This window comes from Lissotriton helveticus, chromosome 5_1 (assembly GCF_964261635.1).
Source record: "Lissotriton helveticus chromosome 5_1, aLisHel1.1, whole genome shotgun sequence".
In the NCBI taxonomy this organism is placed as follows: Eukaryota; Metazoa; Chordata; class Amphibia; order Caudata; family Salamandridae; genus Lissotriton; species Lissotriton helveticus.
In genome coordinates, this window is record NC_136065.1 from 1,214,429,530 (window position 1) to 1,214,445,189 (window position 15,660).

At 42.2% G+C, this 15,660-nt stretch overlaps 1 protein-coding gene across 3 annotated transcripts in view; it reads left to right on the forward strand.

Annotated features, from left to right (window-relative positions):
• Window positions 1–15,660, forward strand: part of INPP5F (inositol polyphosphate-5-phosphatase F) — a 1,146,251-nt gene that overhangs the window by 744,506 nt on the left and 386,085 nt on the right. For all 3 annotated transcript variants that reach the window (XM_078643924.1, XM_078643926.1, XM_078643927.1), the window contains one exon: window positions 14,194–14,261. In XM_078643924.1, coding sequence (XP_078500050.1) covers window positions 14,194–14,261 — 68 coding nt within the window. The remainder of the gene's footprint in view (window positions 1–14,193; window positions 14,262–15,660) is intronic.

Below are 15,660 nucleotides of genomic sequence, written 5' to 3' on the forward strand. Positions count from 1 at the left end.
GCTGCGTGTCTGATTTCTAATTTTGTGTTCATCTAAAAATTATCATATTTCGTTTGATATTGAGTGGAGAGATTAAGGTTGCTCACTTGGATTAGGTTCAATGAGAACCTTACACATAGTAATGGTGATCTGACATTGTGTGGTATAAAAATGACATGGTCGAAGTAATGACCAAAGATACAGTTCGGTAAATGATCAAATAATAAAACAGTGCATGCTTGGATTTTGTTAATATAACGTGTATATATGATATGCTATTGTAGGACAAGGTACAGTGTACTCTTAGTTCTATGTTTGGGTTGCAGTTATGAAACAATCAATGTATTCCTTTTATTCTTACTTCACAGTTGTGGGTTTTGTAACTGTAAATATAAAGTACACATCTCATACAATATATAGTATAACGTTTTAGAGGAAGTTATGTATTTATCTAGTGTCTAATGGGTTCATATTCTCAATTTACAGTTTCTTGTTTGCTACAGAGGAATGGAATGTTGCAACAATTGAAATGATTGTTGTACATTGAATACTTATAGACCATTTAGCCGGGGTTTCTGCATGGTAGTTGTAGCCGTAAGACACAATATGTGGTGGAAACAAATATTTTGACTTAATATTCTGTCATCACAGTTGGAATGAAATCCATTGTTCTCAGTAAATAAAGAGAAAAGGAGAGACAACAATGGAACATGGCTAGAGAAATTGTATTGTTAAGGTTTCTTGATTTTGCACTAGAGTTGTCAAGACAGGGAAACCGTTGATTCAATTAATTCAAGGTAAATTAATATTTCTGCCTCCATATTTGGTCCATATTTCAGCGTTATCAAGATGTAAGATCTATTGACCTTCTCTTTTGCATAGTAACAGTTCTCGGTTCCAGCCCTATTGTTCACCTTGATATAGTGTAAACGGAAGAATGTAAAGGAGTGTTGGTTTTCATGATATGAGTTAATGTGTTGAGATCGTAAACCTCTGAGGACATATTGTATGTAGGTTTCTTTAATGTTTCTGAAATCGGATTTTAAGTGGATGAATTTCCCTCAAAGAATGTGTCTTAGAGAGTGTGTTGGGTCGGTAGTGAGCCGTGCCAGTTCCAAAGCTCTATGGCCCGATAGTAGTCGTCCTGCCGAAAGTTTATCTAATTTCTTGCAGTCTCCCAGAACAATGAAGTTTGAGTGGCTTAGGCAGAAACTGGTGACAGACATTTGTTGGAAAAGAGGCCTTTTGAGGTGGTGGCTGTACATTACCTAGAAGGACACTGAGGCACTAGGAGGTGAGCAGTGTTTAGTTAGAAGAGTGTCATATTCCGGTGCAGAGTAGCTATGTGGGTGAAAGTATTAGGGATCTGTTATCTATCATGGCGACTCCTCCCCCTCTTTAATTATGGCACTTCTTAATGTTAATATAATATCCTGGTAGTAGTGCTCTGTCAGTCGGTCAAAGTTATGTTTATTTAGATCATAGTCTTTAAACAAGTGCAAAGAAATAATTACAGGTTTAAAATATTCTACAGCAATACAGAAAAATAATTTCAGGTTAAAATATTCTACAACAATATTTATAAAACGTTCACACAATGAATACGTAGCTTAAAAGAAGCTACCAACAAAAGCATCACTTTCTTTGGGTGGCCCTACCCTTTAAAGGTTATTATCACTTATAATCAACCTTTTCTATTAGACAAGCTATATAATTCTTTTATTTATAACATTTCTTAAATTGTTACTCATATATTGTTAGGAATCTTTGTACTACCTTTATATAGTTCCCTAGAGCAATTGCAATTTCGATAGAAGGCATTTCCATAAGGAGGTTGACTGCCTGTGTCCGCGTTCTTATATCATATTTTTAAAATATTGAACGCAGACATAGTTTACGCTGTTCTAGAATAGTTATACAATCTAACAGGATGTGCACTAAGTCACCTTTTGTGCCCAGCCTACACTTGCAATACCCTTTGAGGTCCAACATTTTTTATTTTAATTCTTTGTTTACCAACCACGGGTTAATCCCAATTCGCATTCTTCATATCTCTTGTCTATACCAATGATTCGGTAAGATATCCAGATAAGGGAACCAGTTTTCCTCAGACCAAGAGCTCATCATATACTCTACGGGTTTTTTCCTAGCCAGGTATTCCATGTCAGTTCTTCTAGACACTTCTTGCCCGTTAAACTTCAAATCACTTTTAGTGCATTCTACTCATAGGGATTCTCGGCACATGACCACCTTTATACACTCACAGGCCTGCCCCATTTTCTTCCTACTCGTTTTTGCCCCTTTTAGATTACTAGATTGAATCTCTTTTCTACACCATTGTGCTACTTTCTGGCCTTATTCATTTTCCAGGCTGTTATTCCTAGTTCAGTTCTTATTGCTTGGACCATTGATGATGGGGGCAGGGACAAAAGGGTTTTCAGGCATTTTCCTTCCTCCAGGTCCCAGATTCCTTTACCGCTCAAATAAAGGATTTCTGCGCCGTAGAGTACTTGGGGAGGTATCATTGCACTGACTGCCTTTAGCAACGGTCGGTGAGACATATCCCCGTAATCACAGTTAAAAAATTTTAGTCCAGAAATTGATGTATGTGCTTTCGCTTTCTGAGCTTCCACATGCGTTTGCCACTTTAGGAACTCATCAAACCACATCCCTAGGTAGCGGTATTCATTAACAGATTCCAGTTTGAGATCACCTAAGAACCAATTAAACTTAATTACCTTTTTTCCAAAGCATAAAATTTTTGTCTTGTCCAAGTTTACTGTTAAAAATTTCCTTGCACAATATTCACTAAAAGATTTCAACTTTCGTTGGAGGCCCAATTCAGTCCGGTCTAATATTACCAGGTCGTCTGCGTATAGAAGACAGGGCACCTTTTTACCATCCATTCTTGGGCTTGCACTACCCTCAACTTCTAGACAGGCAGGTAAATCAGATAAAAATATAGAGAATAGCTATGGGGCCAGGACGCAGCCCTGTCTCAGGCCAGTTTCAATGGGTATTTTTGGCGTCAATGACCCCTCAGTATCCTTAATTACTTGTGCCCAATTACCTCAGTGTAGTTCTTTTATTATGGCCAGCAGGTCTTTCGGTAAGTTTTTGTTTATAAGAATTTCCCAAAGACAGTTCTGATCTACTGAATCAAAACGCTGCCCGAAAGTCAACAAAACAACAACAAAGCTTACCATTTTGTTCTGTCAACTTCGCACCATTGCCCATAGTGCAAAGCAATGATCTATCGTGGAATGCCCTTCTCTGAAGCCTCCCTGTTCAGTAGGTACGATTGAGAATTCGTCAACCCAAACATTTAGCCTATTTAACACTATTTTTGAGAATACCTTTTCTCCTAGATCTAGAAGATTTATCAATCTATAGTTTTGCGGCGCACCCATTCTACCTTTTTTATGGATTGGCCTGATTACAGCACCCTTCCAATTCTTTGGCATTATACCTTCTGCTAATATTATTTGGAACAATTGGGAAAGGAAGCTTGCCCACCACTTTATCTGTGACTTTAATATTAATGCTGGGAGATTGTCTGGCCCTGCCGCTCGAGTTAATTTCAGGTTCCTTATTGTGCTTTCTACCTTCTGTTCAGTGAAGTCTAATTTGAATTCTTCTGTTATTTCTTGCCAATGCTGGGGCTCTATGACTCCTGGATGTTCTCGAGGTCCATACAGTTCCCTTAAATACTTCTCCCAGGCTGCCTCGCTAACGACACATTTCATTTCTCCTGATGTGGGAACGGATGCTGCTTTTACCAGCTTCCAAAATTGTCTTAGATTTTTTTGCTTCAATAGATTCTAGCAGGTTATACCCAGCATTTCTCTTTATACAACCTTTTTGCATCAGTAACCATCTTTTTAAACTCATTTTTCAGCTTAATAAGATAATTTTGCCTCTCTTAGTTGAACTTTTTCCTTAGGCTTCTTGATACTGTCCTTATCTCTCTTTTTTTAGTTTGGCAGTCGACGGAGATCCATTTCAGTCAGCTGACCGGGATTATTGTACCCTTTCTTTTATCTTTTTTTAGTTCTATCCGGAGACACTGTACAACTTGGGCTCTCTTCTCCTCGTACCATTCCAGATTTTTACTCCAAAAATCCCCCAGTTTAACCTTATGCTGAAAGGACTTTAATTGTTCCTGATACTCCTCTGTCAGTCTTGTTGTCGCTTGCTTGGATAATCAACTTCTTGTGGGATCACTTTCTCTCTATGTTCCCTCCTTCCCCCATATACATTCAATTGCAACGGATTGTGGTCGCTGCCTTCACTTTGGGGTATCTTAAATTCCCAAACTAGTGGGAAATTCCAGGCTGGCATAAAAACATAATCAATTGGGCAATTTTGTGAGCCTATTTTAAAGGTCTTCTTTGCGGGGCAATCTGTTTTAAATCTGCCATTCAGGCAGAAGAGACCCTTCGTCCCTAGATAGTTTACCAATTCTATGTCCTAATTCGAGGATTCACAAACTGGAAATCTGGCATGCTTTATTCCATAGGCATCCAACAATTCCCTGTGCCAGAGGTCGACCTTCTTTGGGTTCAGCTTATGGTTAAAATTCCCCAGAATGAGAAACACGTCTAGAGCATGTTTTTCTAATAAAGAGTCTATATCCTCTTTTAAATTCCCCAACTCAATTCCATACTCTGCCACATTGTCCCAATGCATATATACATTTATAACAATTACATTTTCATATTTCTTGTCCTGGGTCAGGAGAACTAATCGACATACCAATAACCATTTGCATTTCGCTTTTAGCAAGGTTGCATTTCTTATTACTTTTGTCGATATGAGAGTCATAATTCCCCCCGATGGACGACCAAATCTTTTTTTCTTGGCCGGTCGGTTTAGTTGTAGGTAACCCTCGAAAGTAGGGGTTTCGTCGCATAACCAAGTCTCTTGCAGACAGGCAATTTCCGCTTTATTTACTAATTTCTTTATATGCTCTTGTTTTATATCGTTGCCTAAGCTATTTATGTTCCATGATAAGTGGCTTAGGCCATGCGACGCCCCCTCATCCTATTCCACCTCACTTAGACCACCATCTTCAGCCATTTCCACCATATACCTCTCACAGGGTACTCCCAGGTTGCTTCTTTGACTCCAGTTACCCCAGGAGTCATCCTTTACTGAGTTGTTTACCACTATGTTCAAGAGTCTACCCTTTTCTTCGTTATCCCTCAGTAACCTCACCTGTCTCCTACCAAGGCCTGCATGGCACTTTAGGAAACTACTTCCTGATTGGGCATTTCTCTTTAGTTCCCTCTCTGGGATTAACCTTATTCCCACATGGAGTATCTCACTTGTCGCTTTTCCAATGGCCATTTTTACCAGGTCAGAGTGGAGTAGTACTCTTGTTATTTCCTTACCATTTGTATTTTCTATAAAGTGCACCTGTCTCATATCTTTCGAGCCAATCCCGCTCAGATTTGGGCATTTGGCGAAGGAAATCATGATTTGCACCCTATTTAATGGGTCCATCTTCCTCAGTTCCTTCCCTCTTTGTCCTGATTGCACCAGTTCCTGGTACACCCATTTGTTGTTATCCACCTCTAGTTCTTTTCTTGGGAGTTTCTAGATTTAGCTGTCTACCATTTACCCATCCGGTGAGCCCCATTTTACTTTCCACTTCTGCTTTACCTTGAGGCTGTGGTACTTCTTCTGTGTTAAAATACCTCTGATAGTTTCTGGTTTGTCCCCCTAGGGATGGATTTACTCTCTGATTTGCGAATTTGATTTTTGATAACTTCTTGTTTAGACCCTTACTACTCTGACTCTTCGTTTGTACACTTGGGGCGTTTCTTTTGTTCTCAACTATCGGAGACCTAATGGGAACAAAAGTCAGGGCGGAGGCATTTAAACTTAGCTCTTCCTCTACCTCCCTTTCCTTCCTTTTTCCCTTTGTTGCTGTTTTTTAGAAACCCGCTTCTTGCTTGTCCTACCTTTAGTATAGACCCTTACACATTCACATCTTCTTTTTATCAGCATAGGGCATTTAGATATGCATACGTTATCTGGTGCTTCTGCTGTCTCTCTAACTACGCTTTGTTCTGTTGGCTGGGGGGCAGCAACTGGTCTTAACATAAACGGCATTTGCCCTTTAATTCCTACCAGCTCCTGTTCGATCTTTTTTAAGAACAACTTTTGTGATTTCAAGACTCCATTATTCAGCATTGTTACTACTAGAATCCCCTGGAGGGTTTTCTGTAACATCAATAATAAGTCCATCATGGAGGATGAGGGTGACGCTGAAATGTCCGAGTCCTGGAGACTGTTTCTCTCGGGGGCAGCTTGGCTTCCTGTTCAGGATTAAGTTTTTAGCCCGTTTAGATGTTGTGATAATCGGTTGGGTGAGGCCCCCCAAACAAAACTTGAGCCATGGCTTTTATTTCCCAATAGCCCTGCATTCTCCAACTCCGAAGCTTGTAATGAGAAAAGATTTGGGGATGATGAGAGACGTGGCGCTGCTATTTGTATGTTTTGGCTCAGGAGGGAGTGGTTTATTAGCAAGGGATCCTCCATTTCCTCTTCTGGAAAGACTCCCATGAAGTTCTCAGTCCGGTGCTCCTCCCCAATTTCCAAGTTTATTACAGGTTGCTCTGTAGTTTTATAATGTTTCCCTACAAAGTCCTTTATGGATTTTGTGGCTGAGGAGCTACCGTTCGGATTAGATATTGAGGTACAACCATTTTGGGCTTGCAGGGATTTTTTGGTGGCTCATTTTTTTTCCTCTTCTTTCGTGCCCTCTTACTATTCTCCTCGGGGAGGCCTGGCTTTCCTGGCTCTCTTCCAAAGTCCTAGACCCCTCTAGTAACTCACTCCTCCCTGGGCTTTCCTCCAAAGCTTCCTGGCGTGGTTTTTGCTTCCTTTTCGGGGCCATCGACCTTTAATTCAGAGCTACTCCCTTTTGTTTACACCCTTTTGGCTCAGGTATTGCAGTGGGGCATAGTTCTAACTTCACCCCCTGCAATTATCCCCTAGACGACGCCAAATCACAATTTGTAAATGCTTTGCGGGGTGGTGGGTTAATGCAGTTATTCTCTTACTCACACACTCATTTACCTCTGTTGTGCCATTTGCCCACCAAGCCTGCCAAGCTGTTTTTTGAAGAACTCTTTGTCTGCTCTCTGGTCTGATGGCCTCCCCCTTTCCCCTTTCTGTTTTTTCAGCCGGTGTCTGAAACAGCCTGGGGGAGTTGCCACTCCGCTTCACCTGCTCCTTCCCCTTCAGGGGGTTCTCGGGATTCGTTTTCCCTCTACGCCTTGGGGCTCCTCTCCCCTCTTGGTGCTAACTCGACCCCTCCCCTCTTCTCCAGGGCTAAAGACAGATGGCCTGTGTAATTACACCAGGCACTCGACTGCGCCTCAGGTGCAGCGCGACCGTCCGCCCGCTGCCGATCCGCTGTATCCCTCCCGGTAGAATCTGGCAGCGCAGGAAGACTCTGGGAAAACTCCGGTTGAGCTCAGGGTCAGTTCCCGACACGCTCCCCTGTCGTCCCGCGGTCCGATCCTTGATCCGCGATCTGCGACCTGGACTGCGCACGTCGATTCACACGTCGATTCACGCGTCTGATGGGCGGCTGGCTGGCTGATGATTAGGTAGGCGGCAACAACAGAGCTAGGCTAGGGAACATGGGTTGATCCTAGGTCCGTGTTCCTGGGTTGCAGACAGTAAATGCCGACTTCCGAGATGCAGGAGCAGTAGTATTGCTGTGTCATATACTAGCCATGTTGCATGTCATTCATTAGGTCATGTATGTAAAATGCATTATTTGCTGAGGATCTTGTATTGATCGTCATGCATTGGTAGCATTTTATTCTTAATGGGCGCTGTTCATGCAGTTGATTGAAGAAGAAAGTATTGGATTCCAAATGTGTATGTGGAAGACCTGGACTGATGCCAGTGAGTTTAATTATGTCGACGATTATACACATATGCTAGATAAGCTTCGACCTGGCAGCACCGCCTCAGTCCATCATTGCTGTAGCAGAAATATTACCACTACCACTTTAACATATGACTCTGATTTTTACAAATGCTCTTGCATGTTGGTATGTTTTCTTTTGATTACTGTCCATCATCCTTGTCCGTGCCTTATTTAAACGAAGACTGTTTATAGTTTTTAGGTTTCGCCTGGCGTCCGCTGCACAGCAGCGTTCGCGCAGGCGAAATCTGTTGATCTACACTATGTGGCAATGTCCCGCCTTAGTCTACCATTGGCTAGCTCCATAAATGGAGACTAGCCATTGGCAGACATTGTTGTCCGTCACTCTTTCCCCCGTCCGGACGCGAATCGGGGGCGTTCCCGTGCCTTTTTTAAAGTCCCGCCCCCTTTTTTCGTCACCCGCCCCTTTTTTCGTCACGGCATTTTGTTTTTGTGTTCATTACGAGTATGAGAGGTAAGACCTTTTTATTATTTATTTTTAGTAACTGCTAATGTTAATGTGTGTTTAATGCTGACTTTACTGATAATGTGTGCTTATATATGTGTTTATTTTACTTGAGGGATTATTAAAACCTAGACTGAGCCAAATAACGTTATACGTTTTTCTTGCCTCTGCCATACTATAAAGCTCCTTATTGGCCAATTGAAATCTGTCTCTACCACTTGGCGTCCCCCATTGGTTACATCGGCGGCAGGAGGCGGGCCCAGTGACGTGTGCCCCGCTGCTAGGGCTGGGCTTCCCGGCGGCTGTAGTAGCGAAGGAGGCGGCGGCTGGCTGGGAGCGAGCCCGGCACCAGGTACACATGGGACTGGCACCATTTATGCGCCCTTGTAGAGGGCGCCATGTTGTGGGTGCTAGAGGTGGGCTGATATAAAACCGGAGCGGGCCCCAGGGAGGGGGCTCTGTGCATCGCTGGCTCGTCTTCTTGGCCGTGATTTCACAGGGTCGCAGGGAAGTGTTGCTGTGTGCACGTCTCTTCTGTTTGGGAGCTTATGTTCAGCTTAAAAATTCCATCAGACAACCCGAGGTCCGCAGCAATATGTACTTAGACAATTAGCATTGTTTTTCGTTGTATAAGCTTAGCCCTAAAGGGAAGGAACGTGGGGCAGAGGTTTAGGAATTCCATGTAATTTTGTTTAATTTGCTCCTCGTCGGTTGTAACCAACTTTATTGTTACACCAGTCAAGAATAAACGACCCTAAACACTCCAATGTAACGTGCAGTGGAGCAGCTCACCTCGGTGGCACTTTTGACCCCTCACAGCCACCATCAGCCTCCCTCTCGCAGCCAGTTAAGAGTTTTCATTCACCTCCAAATCAAGGCGCAAACAGAAACTGCGAGTCTTGATTGATTGAGTTTTCAGATTTTGACTGGACAAGCACCCGCTTCCAGGTTAAAAATGTTTTTGATATGAACCAAATTCTTCTTGTAATAACGTGATGTCTGCAGCAGTTTATTAGCGTTACATTAACGCTAAGTTAAGGCGTGGGATTGTGTGATTGGTCTCTAGGAGTTAAAACTGAAATGTTTATTTGATAAACCAGCCCAGGGGGCCTTGGCCCCGTGAATCACACACTTCTCGTCGGGCCTGGAGCGCGTGCTTCCTGCTGGCACTCGGAGAGTTGGCAGCTACAGGTGGTTGCACGGCTCAGCCCACAGCACAGATCTGTGACGCCGCCACCCTATGGGGGGGGGGGGCAGCGGCGACAGTGCAGGTCACCTCAAACGATGGACGTGGACAGTGGGCATTTCCCCATGTGTTTCTGCATTTAGCTAGGTCCACCATCGAGCTGCAGGCATACAATGTGCACGCTACACTTTCAGCAGCCTGTTCCACGATGCTGTGTATTTATCATTTATTAAAATCTCCACGTTTTACAGTACTTTTGTCGACAATATTACCAGATTAAATTCACGGAAGTTTGGTCTCTTTTGAAGCAGACAGGTTACACTTTTTACACTGACTGGCATATCCGGCTTTTGTGGGACGTTGTTCTGTCTCATTCAATAAACGCAAACTTGTAAACCTCCTAATAATAGTACGTCACCACAGGCTTCTGTGGAAGTTGGAGTATTTAAGCGGATTCTTTTAGGTGTAAACTCTGCTGTTGGACTTTACTCCATGTCCGTGTCTTGAAATGTTAATAAAAGCAGTATTGGCAAAGCCATTGGGTCTAGCCTTGGCAAAGCCTTGGCAAATATATACATTTGGTACATAATTGTGAACTTTTTTTGTTGCTGAGATGTACATTAGGTGATAGAAGTTTTAAAATAATAATACGTAAAACTGAGTAGTTGTTTTGGAAGAGCATCCTCTATTTTGACATGAGCCCTTCTATCTTTGTTTTAATGGGACACGTTTTTGTTGACTATAGTAGACATAAGTGTGGCTCTGTGTGTGGCTCTGTGTGTGTGGGGGGGGCTCTGTGTGTGTGTAGGTGTGGGTCTGTGTGTGTGTAGGTGTGGGTCTGTGTGTGGCATTTGCGAGAGATTAAGCTATTGGCATTGTAAATGACAATGCCATTTATTTATCCGTTTTCATCACCAACACATAAATGACAAATTTGTCATTTACAATGCCAATAGCTCTAACTGTTGCAAAGGCGAAACCGTTGCATTGTAAATGCTTGTTCCCTTTTGTGTGTGCCTCCTTCAGTCTGGAATGATTTGAACATTATATGTTGTCTTTGTCATGTTGGTTTTACTCTTCTCGTACTTTCTGTTCAAAATCTGCTCGCTCCAGACAGACATACGGAGTGATTCGTTTTTACTCCAGATTATTACTTATAAACGTTCTTTTTTCTTAATCAACTATCAACGCATATCTTTAACACTTCAGAGACTAGCTTTATGTTCATATTTTTAACATCTGAAATAACATCTATATTTGACATATCTTGCCTAATAGTTAAAGGATTGTAAGTACTATACAGTTACTCAATCTTCTGAATAGTGTACATTTTCCATATATTGTGAGACGTTCAAGCCAATACCATGTTTCACCTGTGCACATTCCATTAAATCTATTTTTTAACATAGTGTAATCCTGCAATGTACCTCTTAGTAGCACAGAAACATTTGTGATCCTCCAAATGTGGTTGCCACTCTTATAAGAGGTCAGTGATGTCATTTAACATGTCATGTGTTATGTAATATGTGAGGTCATAAGTAGTGCATGGTGGGGGTGCAAGTTATAGTTAGTGCACTGAGTTATAGCTGGCAAATTTCAGTATTTCTTTTGGTTTATAAACATTATTTTTGAACCATTTCAACACCTACCTATAACGTCACTTTAACCGTTGAGTTTTTTCAGTTAATTTCAGAGGTTTTTTTTGTGAAAGGAAGATTATATTAGCATGCCTAACCATAATGCCTCTTTACGTTTGGTTTTACAGTGAATTTACATTTTTTTTATCAAATTCAGCCAACACCCTAACTCTGCATGATCTTCGGCCCTGCACTGAGGGAGGTTGGCCGAGGCAACCCCTGGGAGTCAGTCACCATCCCACAGCAGCCTGCCCTGTTTGGTCACCTTGCTACCTCTGTCCCGCCCTTTCATGCCTGCTCTCAGTTCTCAGTCTACGTGCCCCTGCTGCCTCTCTTCTGCCCTCTGTGGTCAACTTGCTCTCCTTTCCAATGCTGCCCTGCCATAAATAGTCAGCTTGCTGTTTTTAATTCTGCAACTCTGCCATTGGCCCTCTGTTCTTCATCTGTGTGTCCCTGCTCCCTCCTGCCTGCCATTCGTGGTCATCTTGCTACTGCTGGCCATGCCAGTCTGCTCTCAGTGGTCATCTTGCCCCCCACCTGTCTGCCCTTCATTCTTTGTGTACATGACCCTGTCCTTTTTCTCTGCCCACCGGTGTCTGTGGTGCTGCCACTGCCGGACTGCCTTCGGAGGAAATCTTTAAGCTTTATATGTTTGAGTTCAACAAGATGGATTCAGGTGTGCCACACTTCTATCATAAATACATAATGTTAGTGCTCTACTTGTTCATTAGAACACTGTGGGAGGCTACATTAGAACTATAGGAAATCATCTGACAGGCTGCTGCTTCTGTTGGAAATATATATTTTACTCGGACTTTGTCACATGGCTAAGAAAGATAGTGTGAATTTATAGAAAGTGTGCTCTTATTTTAGCTTCTGGAGCACCTTTCATAACCTTCATGAGAAAACCTCCAAAACATGGTTCATCTAATTCCAGCAGAGGATTTGAATTTGTAACTGTGTAACATCACCTTAGAATACACCGCAATTCTTAAAATGTGTACGCTACCGCCAGTAAATGATTTATATTGTGACTAAAACCTATTAGCTCCTTTCATATGCATTCCTTCTTGTGACCCATCAAAACAGGCTTTCAACACAGTGCATCTCAAAGGGGGATTGTGTCCCCCGAGTTCTGTAGTGACTTCCACAACACATGGTCCATGTTGTGGCCAGTCAATCTAGGGGTGTCCCTTTGGGACCCTTCCATATTCCCCTTGAGATCAGGGCGTGTTCACCCTGCCCCTTTATTATTTTTTCAATCCATTTCAAGTACGTACTGTCCATGTACCTGAGTCCTGTCTCCTAGCCTGTTCAGGTTGTGGCTACCACAGCCTATTGTTCAGGTTGTGGACAGTTAATAAGGATTCACTGCTTTAAAGGTGCCAATCAGAGCATATCTGGAGACCATATTTCCAGATAGGCCTATTTTTGTAAGCCTCCATGACCACCCGAGTACTTCTTTAAATGCAAATTTCTTAAAAAGAGCTGAACGAATTTCCACCAGAAAAAACATTTGAGTAAAGTTCTAACTTTCAGCCAAATTTGGTGAAATTCAGATCAACCATTTCTTCTTTATTGCTTCCCTACATTTTGTGTGTCCTGTAGGAATTAACACTGGATACCAACGTTTTGGTACCCCCTCCCTTTTTTCTTGGCCCACCTTGAAGGATCACAACAAAACTTTCCAGGAAGGCGCTGAAGTAGATTTTTTGAAAGTTTCATGAAGATTTGTAAAATGGCACCATAGTTATTGGCGAAACAAAAATGCCACTGTGTAATTTATATATTACACACCAATAACTTCTCAGAAGCCTCCTAGCCCGTGCGGGAACTGTGTGCATTGCGGTGTGAGGGCATGTATGTTTTCTCAGCAGCACTCCAGCCGATGAAACGGCAGAGCGTGCACTCCAGGGTTTACATATAGTCCTATTTATTGCAGTGATTTACTGGTGAGGCATCGGAACCAACCCAACACATTTTGGCTTTACTACCCTGACCGTGGGTTTTGTAAAGAAGATCCACAAACATGTAAATGGTTGCTTATAGTGAACCACATGAACATATACTCAAGTGGATGCTTTCCAACTTATATCTTCTGGGCTGAATACATTGGTATTGTTTTGTACATAGCTATTTTTCCCTCTGTGTAAATAAATGAGATAAGGACTTTATATAGTATCATCTACATGAGTGCATGGATGAAATCCCTCTTGTATTACAGCTAGTAGATTGATATATCTGAATTTGCAGGTAGTAGTTCACCTTGATCCTCTTCCAGAACTAAGTTTAAATAATTCATGTCTTTTAAGGGATCTTATATAACTGGATCTATGATGTGCTTTTCACCTTTCTTTATAGTTGTTGTAGTCATACCTTTCCTGACCCAGGGATGAGATTGCTAGTCTAAACAGTGATTTTGAAAATTGAACAAACCTAATGAAGGAGATGGAAAGTTTCTTGTTAGAGATTTTCATAAAACCCATAAACAACCGACTTTTCCCCTTGTTTTAAGTAGGAGAGGGTTAATGAAATAGTGATGGCGTACTTTCCCCCATGTGACCTGTCAAAGTGAATTGAGGCTAGCTTAGACTGCAGCACTTTCTGGGATGCTGGGGTAGCCTAACGTGACAATATTATATACTGCTTAATGGAACTGATGCCTACCTAATTACATGACCTGTATTTTTCTTTTTAAAAGATCGAATTATAATTGTTATGCCTATTTGGTAGTTTCTTTTTCTTTCTGTTTGAGTTTTCTATAAACAAAAAGTAGGAGATATATTGTAATAGGCTGTGTTAAAATATTAAATGTATTCATGATAGAGAATGTTTTTCCTTGAAATAAGCGTGTCTGGGATCTTTCAAAGGGATAAAGTTGTTTAATGTGTATGAATTTATTGAAGAAAATATCTGTAATTAATAATTAGAATTACAAGTGAGTAACTTTTCCTTCTTTGTTCCCTCTGTCTTCCAGGTGAGAAGGAAACAGCAGCTTTCTTTCGTGCCCATTTTGAAGAGGAGCAGAAAATATATAAGAAGCAGGTGGGTTACATGGCCTATAATCTGTCAATAACCGTCTCACTTGGCTTTGTGCATCTAGTGTGTCAAAGGAGATCGTGATAAGTTTAGATTGGCAATTGATTTAAAAATAGATGAGTTTAGTTTGACAAACGGATAGGGGCTTTTCAAAGTACATTATTAATAATCAAGCCACTGTGTAACGAACACCTTGCCCAGTATGTTATAAAAATGTTTCATAGGTCAGTGATCCTGCTTAGAGTTCTAGCTTATTCAAATAATAATAACTTGTCAGTACGATGTACTGCTGTATTTCACATGCTCTGCACACTCCAGCCAGATAGTGTTGGGAGCAGATTTTTGTAAGTTGTTCAATGCCAGACATTGAAAGCTCTGGAGAAGAACATCATAGAATGCATCTTCACCGTCAGAACTACGGATTTGACTGGGATCAGAGGGATCTGCCATGCACCAGTTTGTTTGAGAACGAATGTGGAAATGGTGGGTGAAGCAGACCTTCCAGTTCTGCTCGAACTGTAATGTGAAATTCCTGTGTTCTATCATCAAGTATATCATTTCTGCTTTCTTTGAGACCATGAGGAATCCTCTTATTCTACCAGCAAAAAGTTCAAGAACAAAAAGACAATCGGGTACAGGAGGGAGCATTGCAGGGCACATAACAAAATGCAGCAACAGGACTTGCCGAAGCCACTCTTTGACTCAGAGGGACTCGATGAACAGGATTTCGAGAGGGACCCTCTGGACTGGCACCAGGATAATCCCCAGCACCATCTCCTAAAAAACGTTTGATGTGGGGGAGGAAGAACAGTTGGTTGAAAGCTGCACCGAGGGCAAAGACCACCCCAAACACACTGAGACCACTTCCTGCACAAGATGACGGACCCTTCGGAATTTGCCTTAGAAAATACGACTTACCGACGCTAAGCACTGCTCTCGTGGGAGTTGGGTATCAAGGTCTAAGACACAGTGAGAGAGGCTCCGACTTTTGGCTCTGGTTGCGGTCTCCAAAACACCATGGCTCCAGAAAGGCTTTGAGCCAATGGCCGGAACCTTCAGCCAAAAAGACTCGAGCCAAGCTCCAAGGTATGAGCCAACACCCACAGTGGCAAAATCTGCTCAGAAGTCAATGCCAAAAAACCCTTGACTCCTGCTCACCGTTAAGCGAGCCTGTTGTGCCCAGAGAGCTGTCCAAAATGGCAGTTGTAAAAGAGAGAAAGCACTACATCCTACCATTCTTAAAAAGATCCTGGTTTGCCTTATCAGACCACAGGAGCCGGGCACCAATCCCTTGAAGAAAAGAAGGCTGATTTTGAGGAGGCAATCTCTGGAGAACCTGAGGGATACCCCAAAACTAGGAACCCAAACTACTATGGTCTATATAGGGTCTTAGCCACCACAGCCT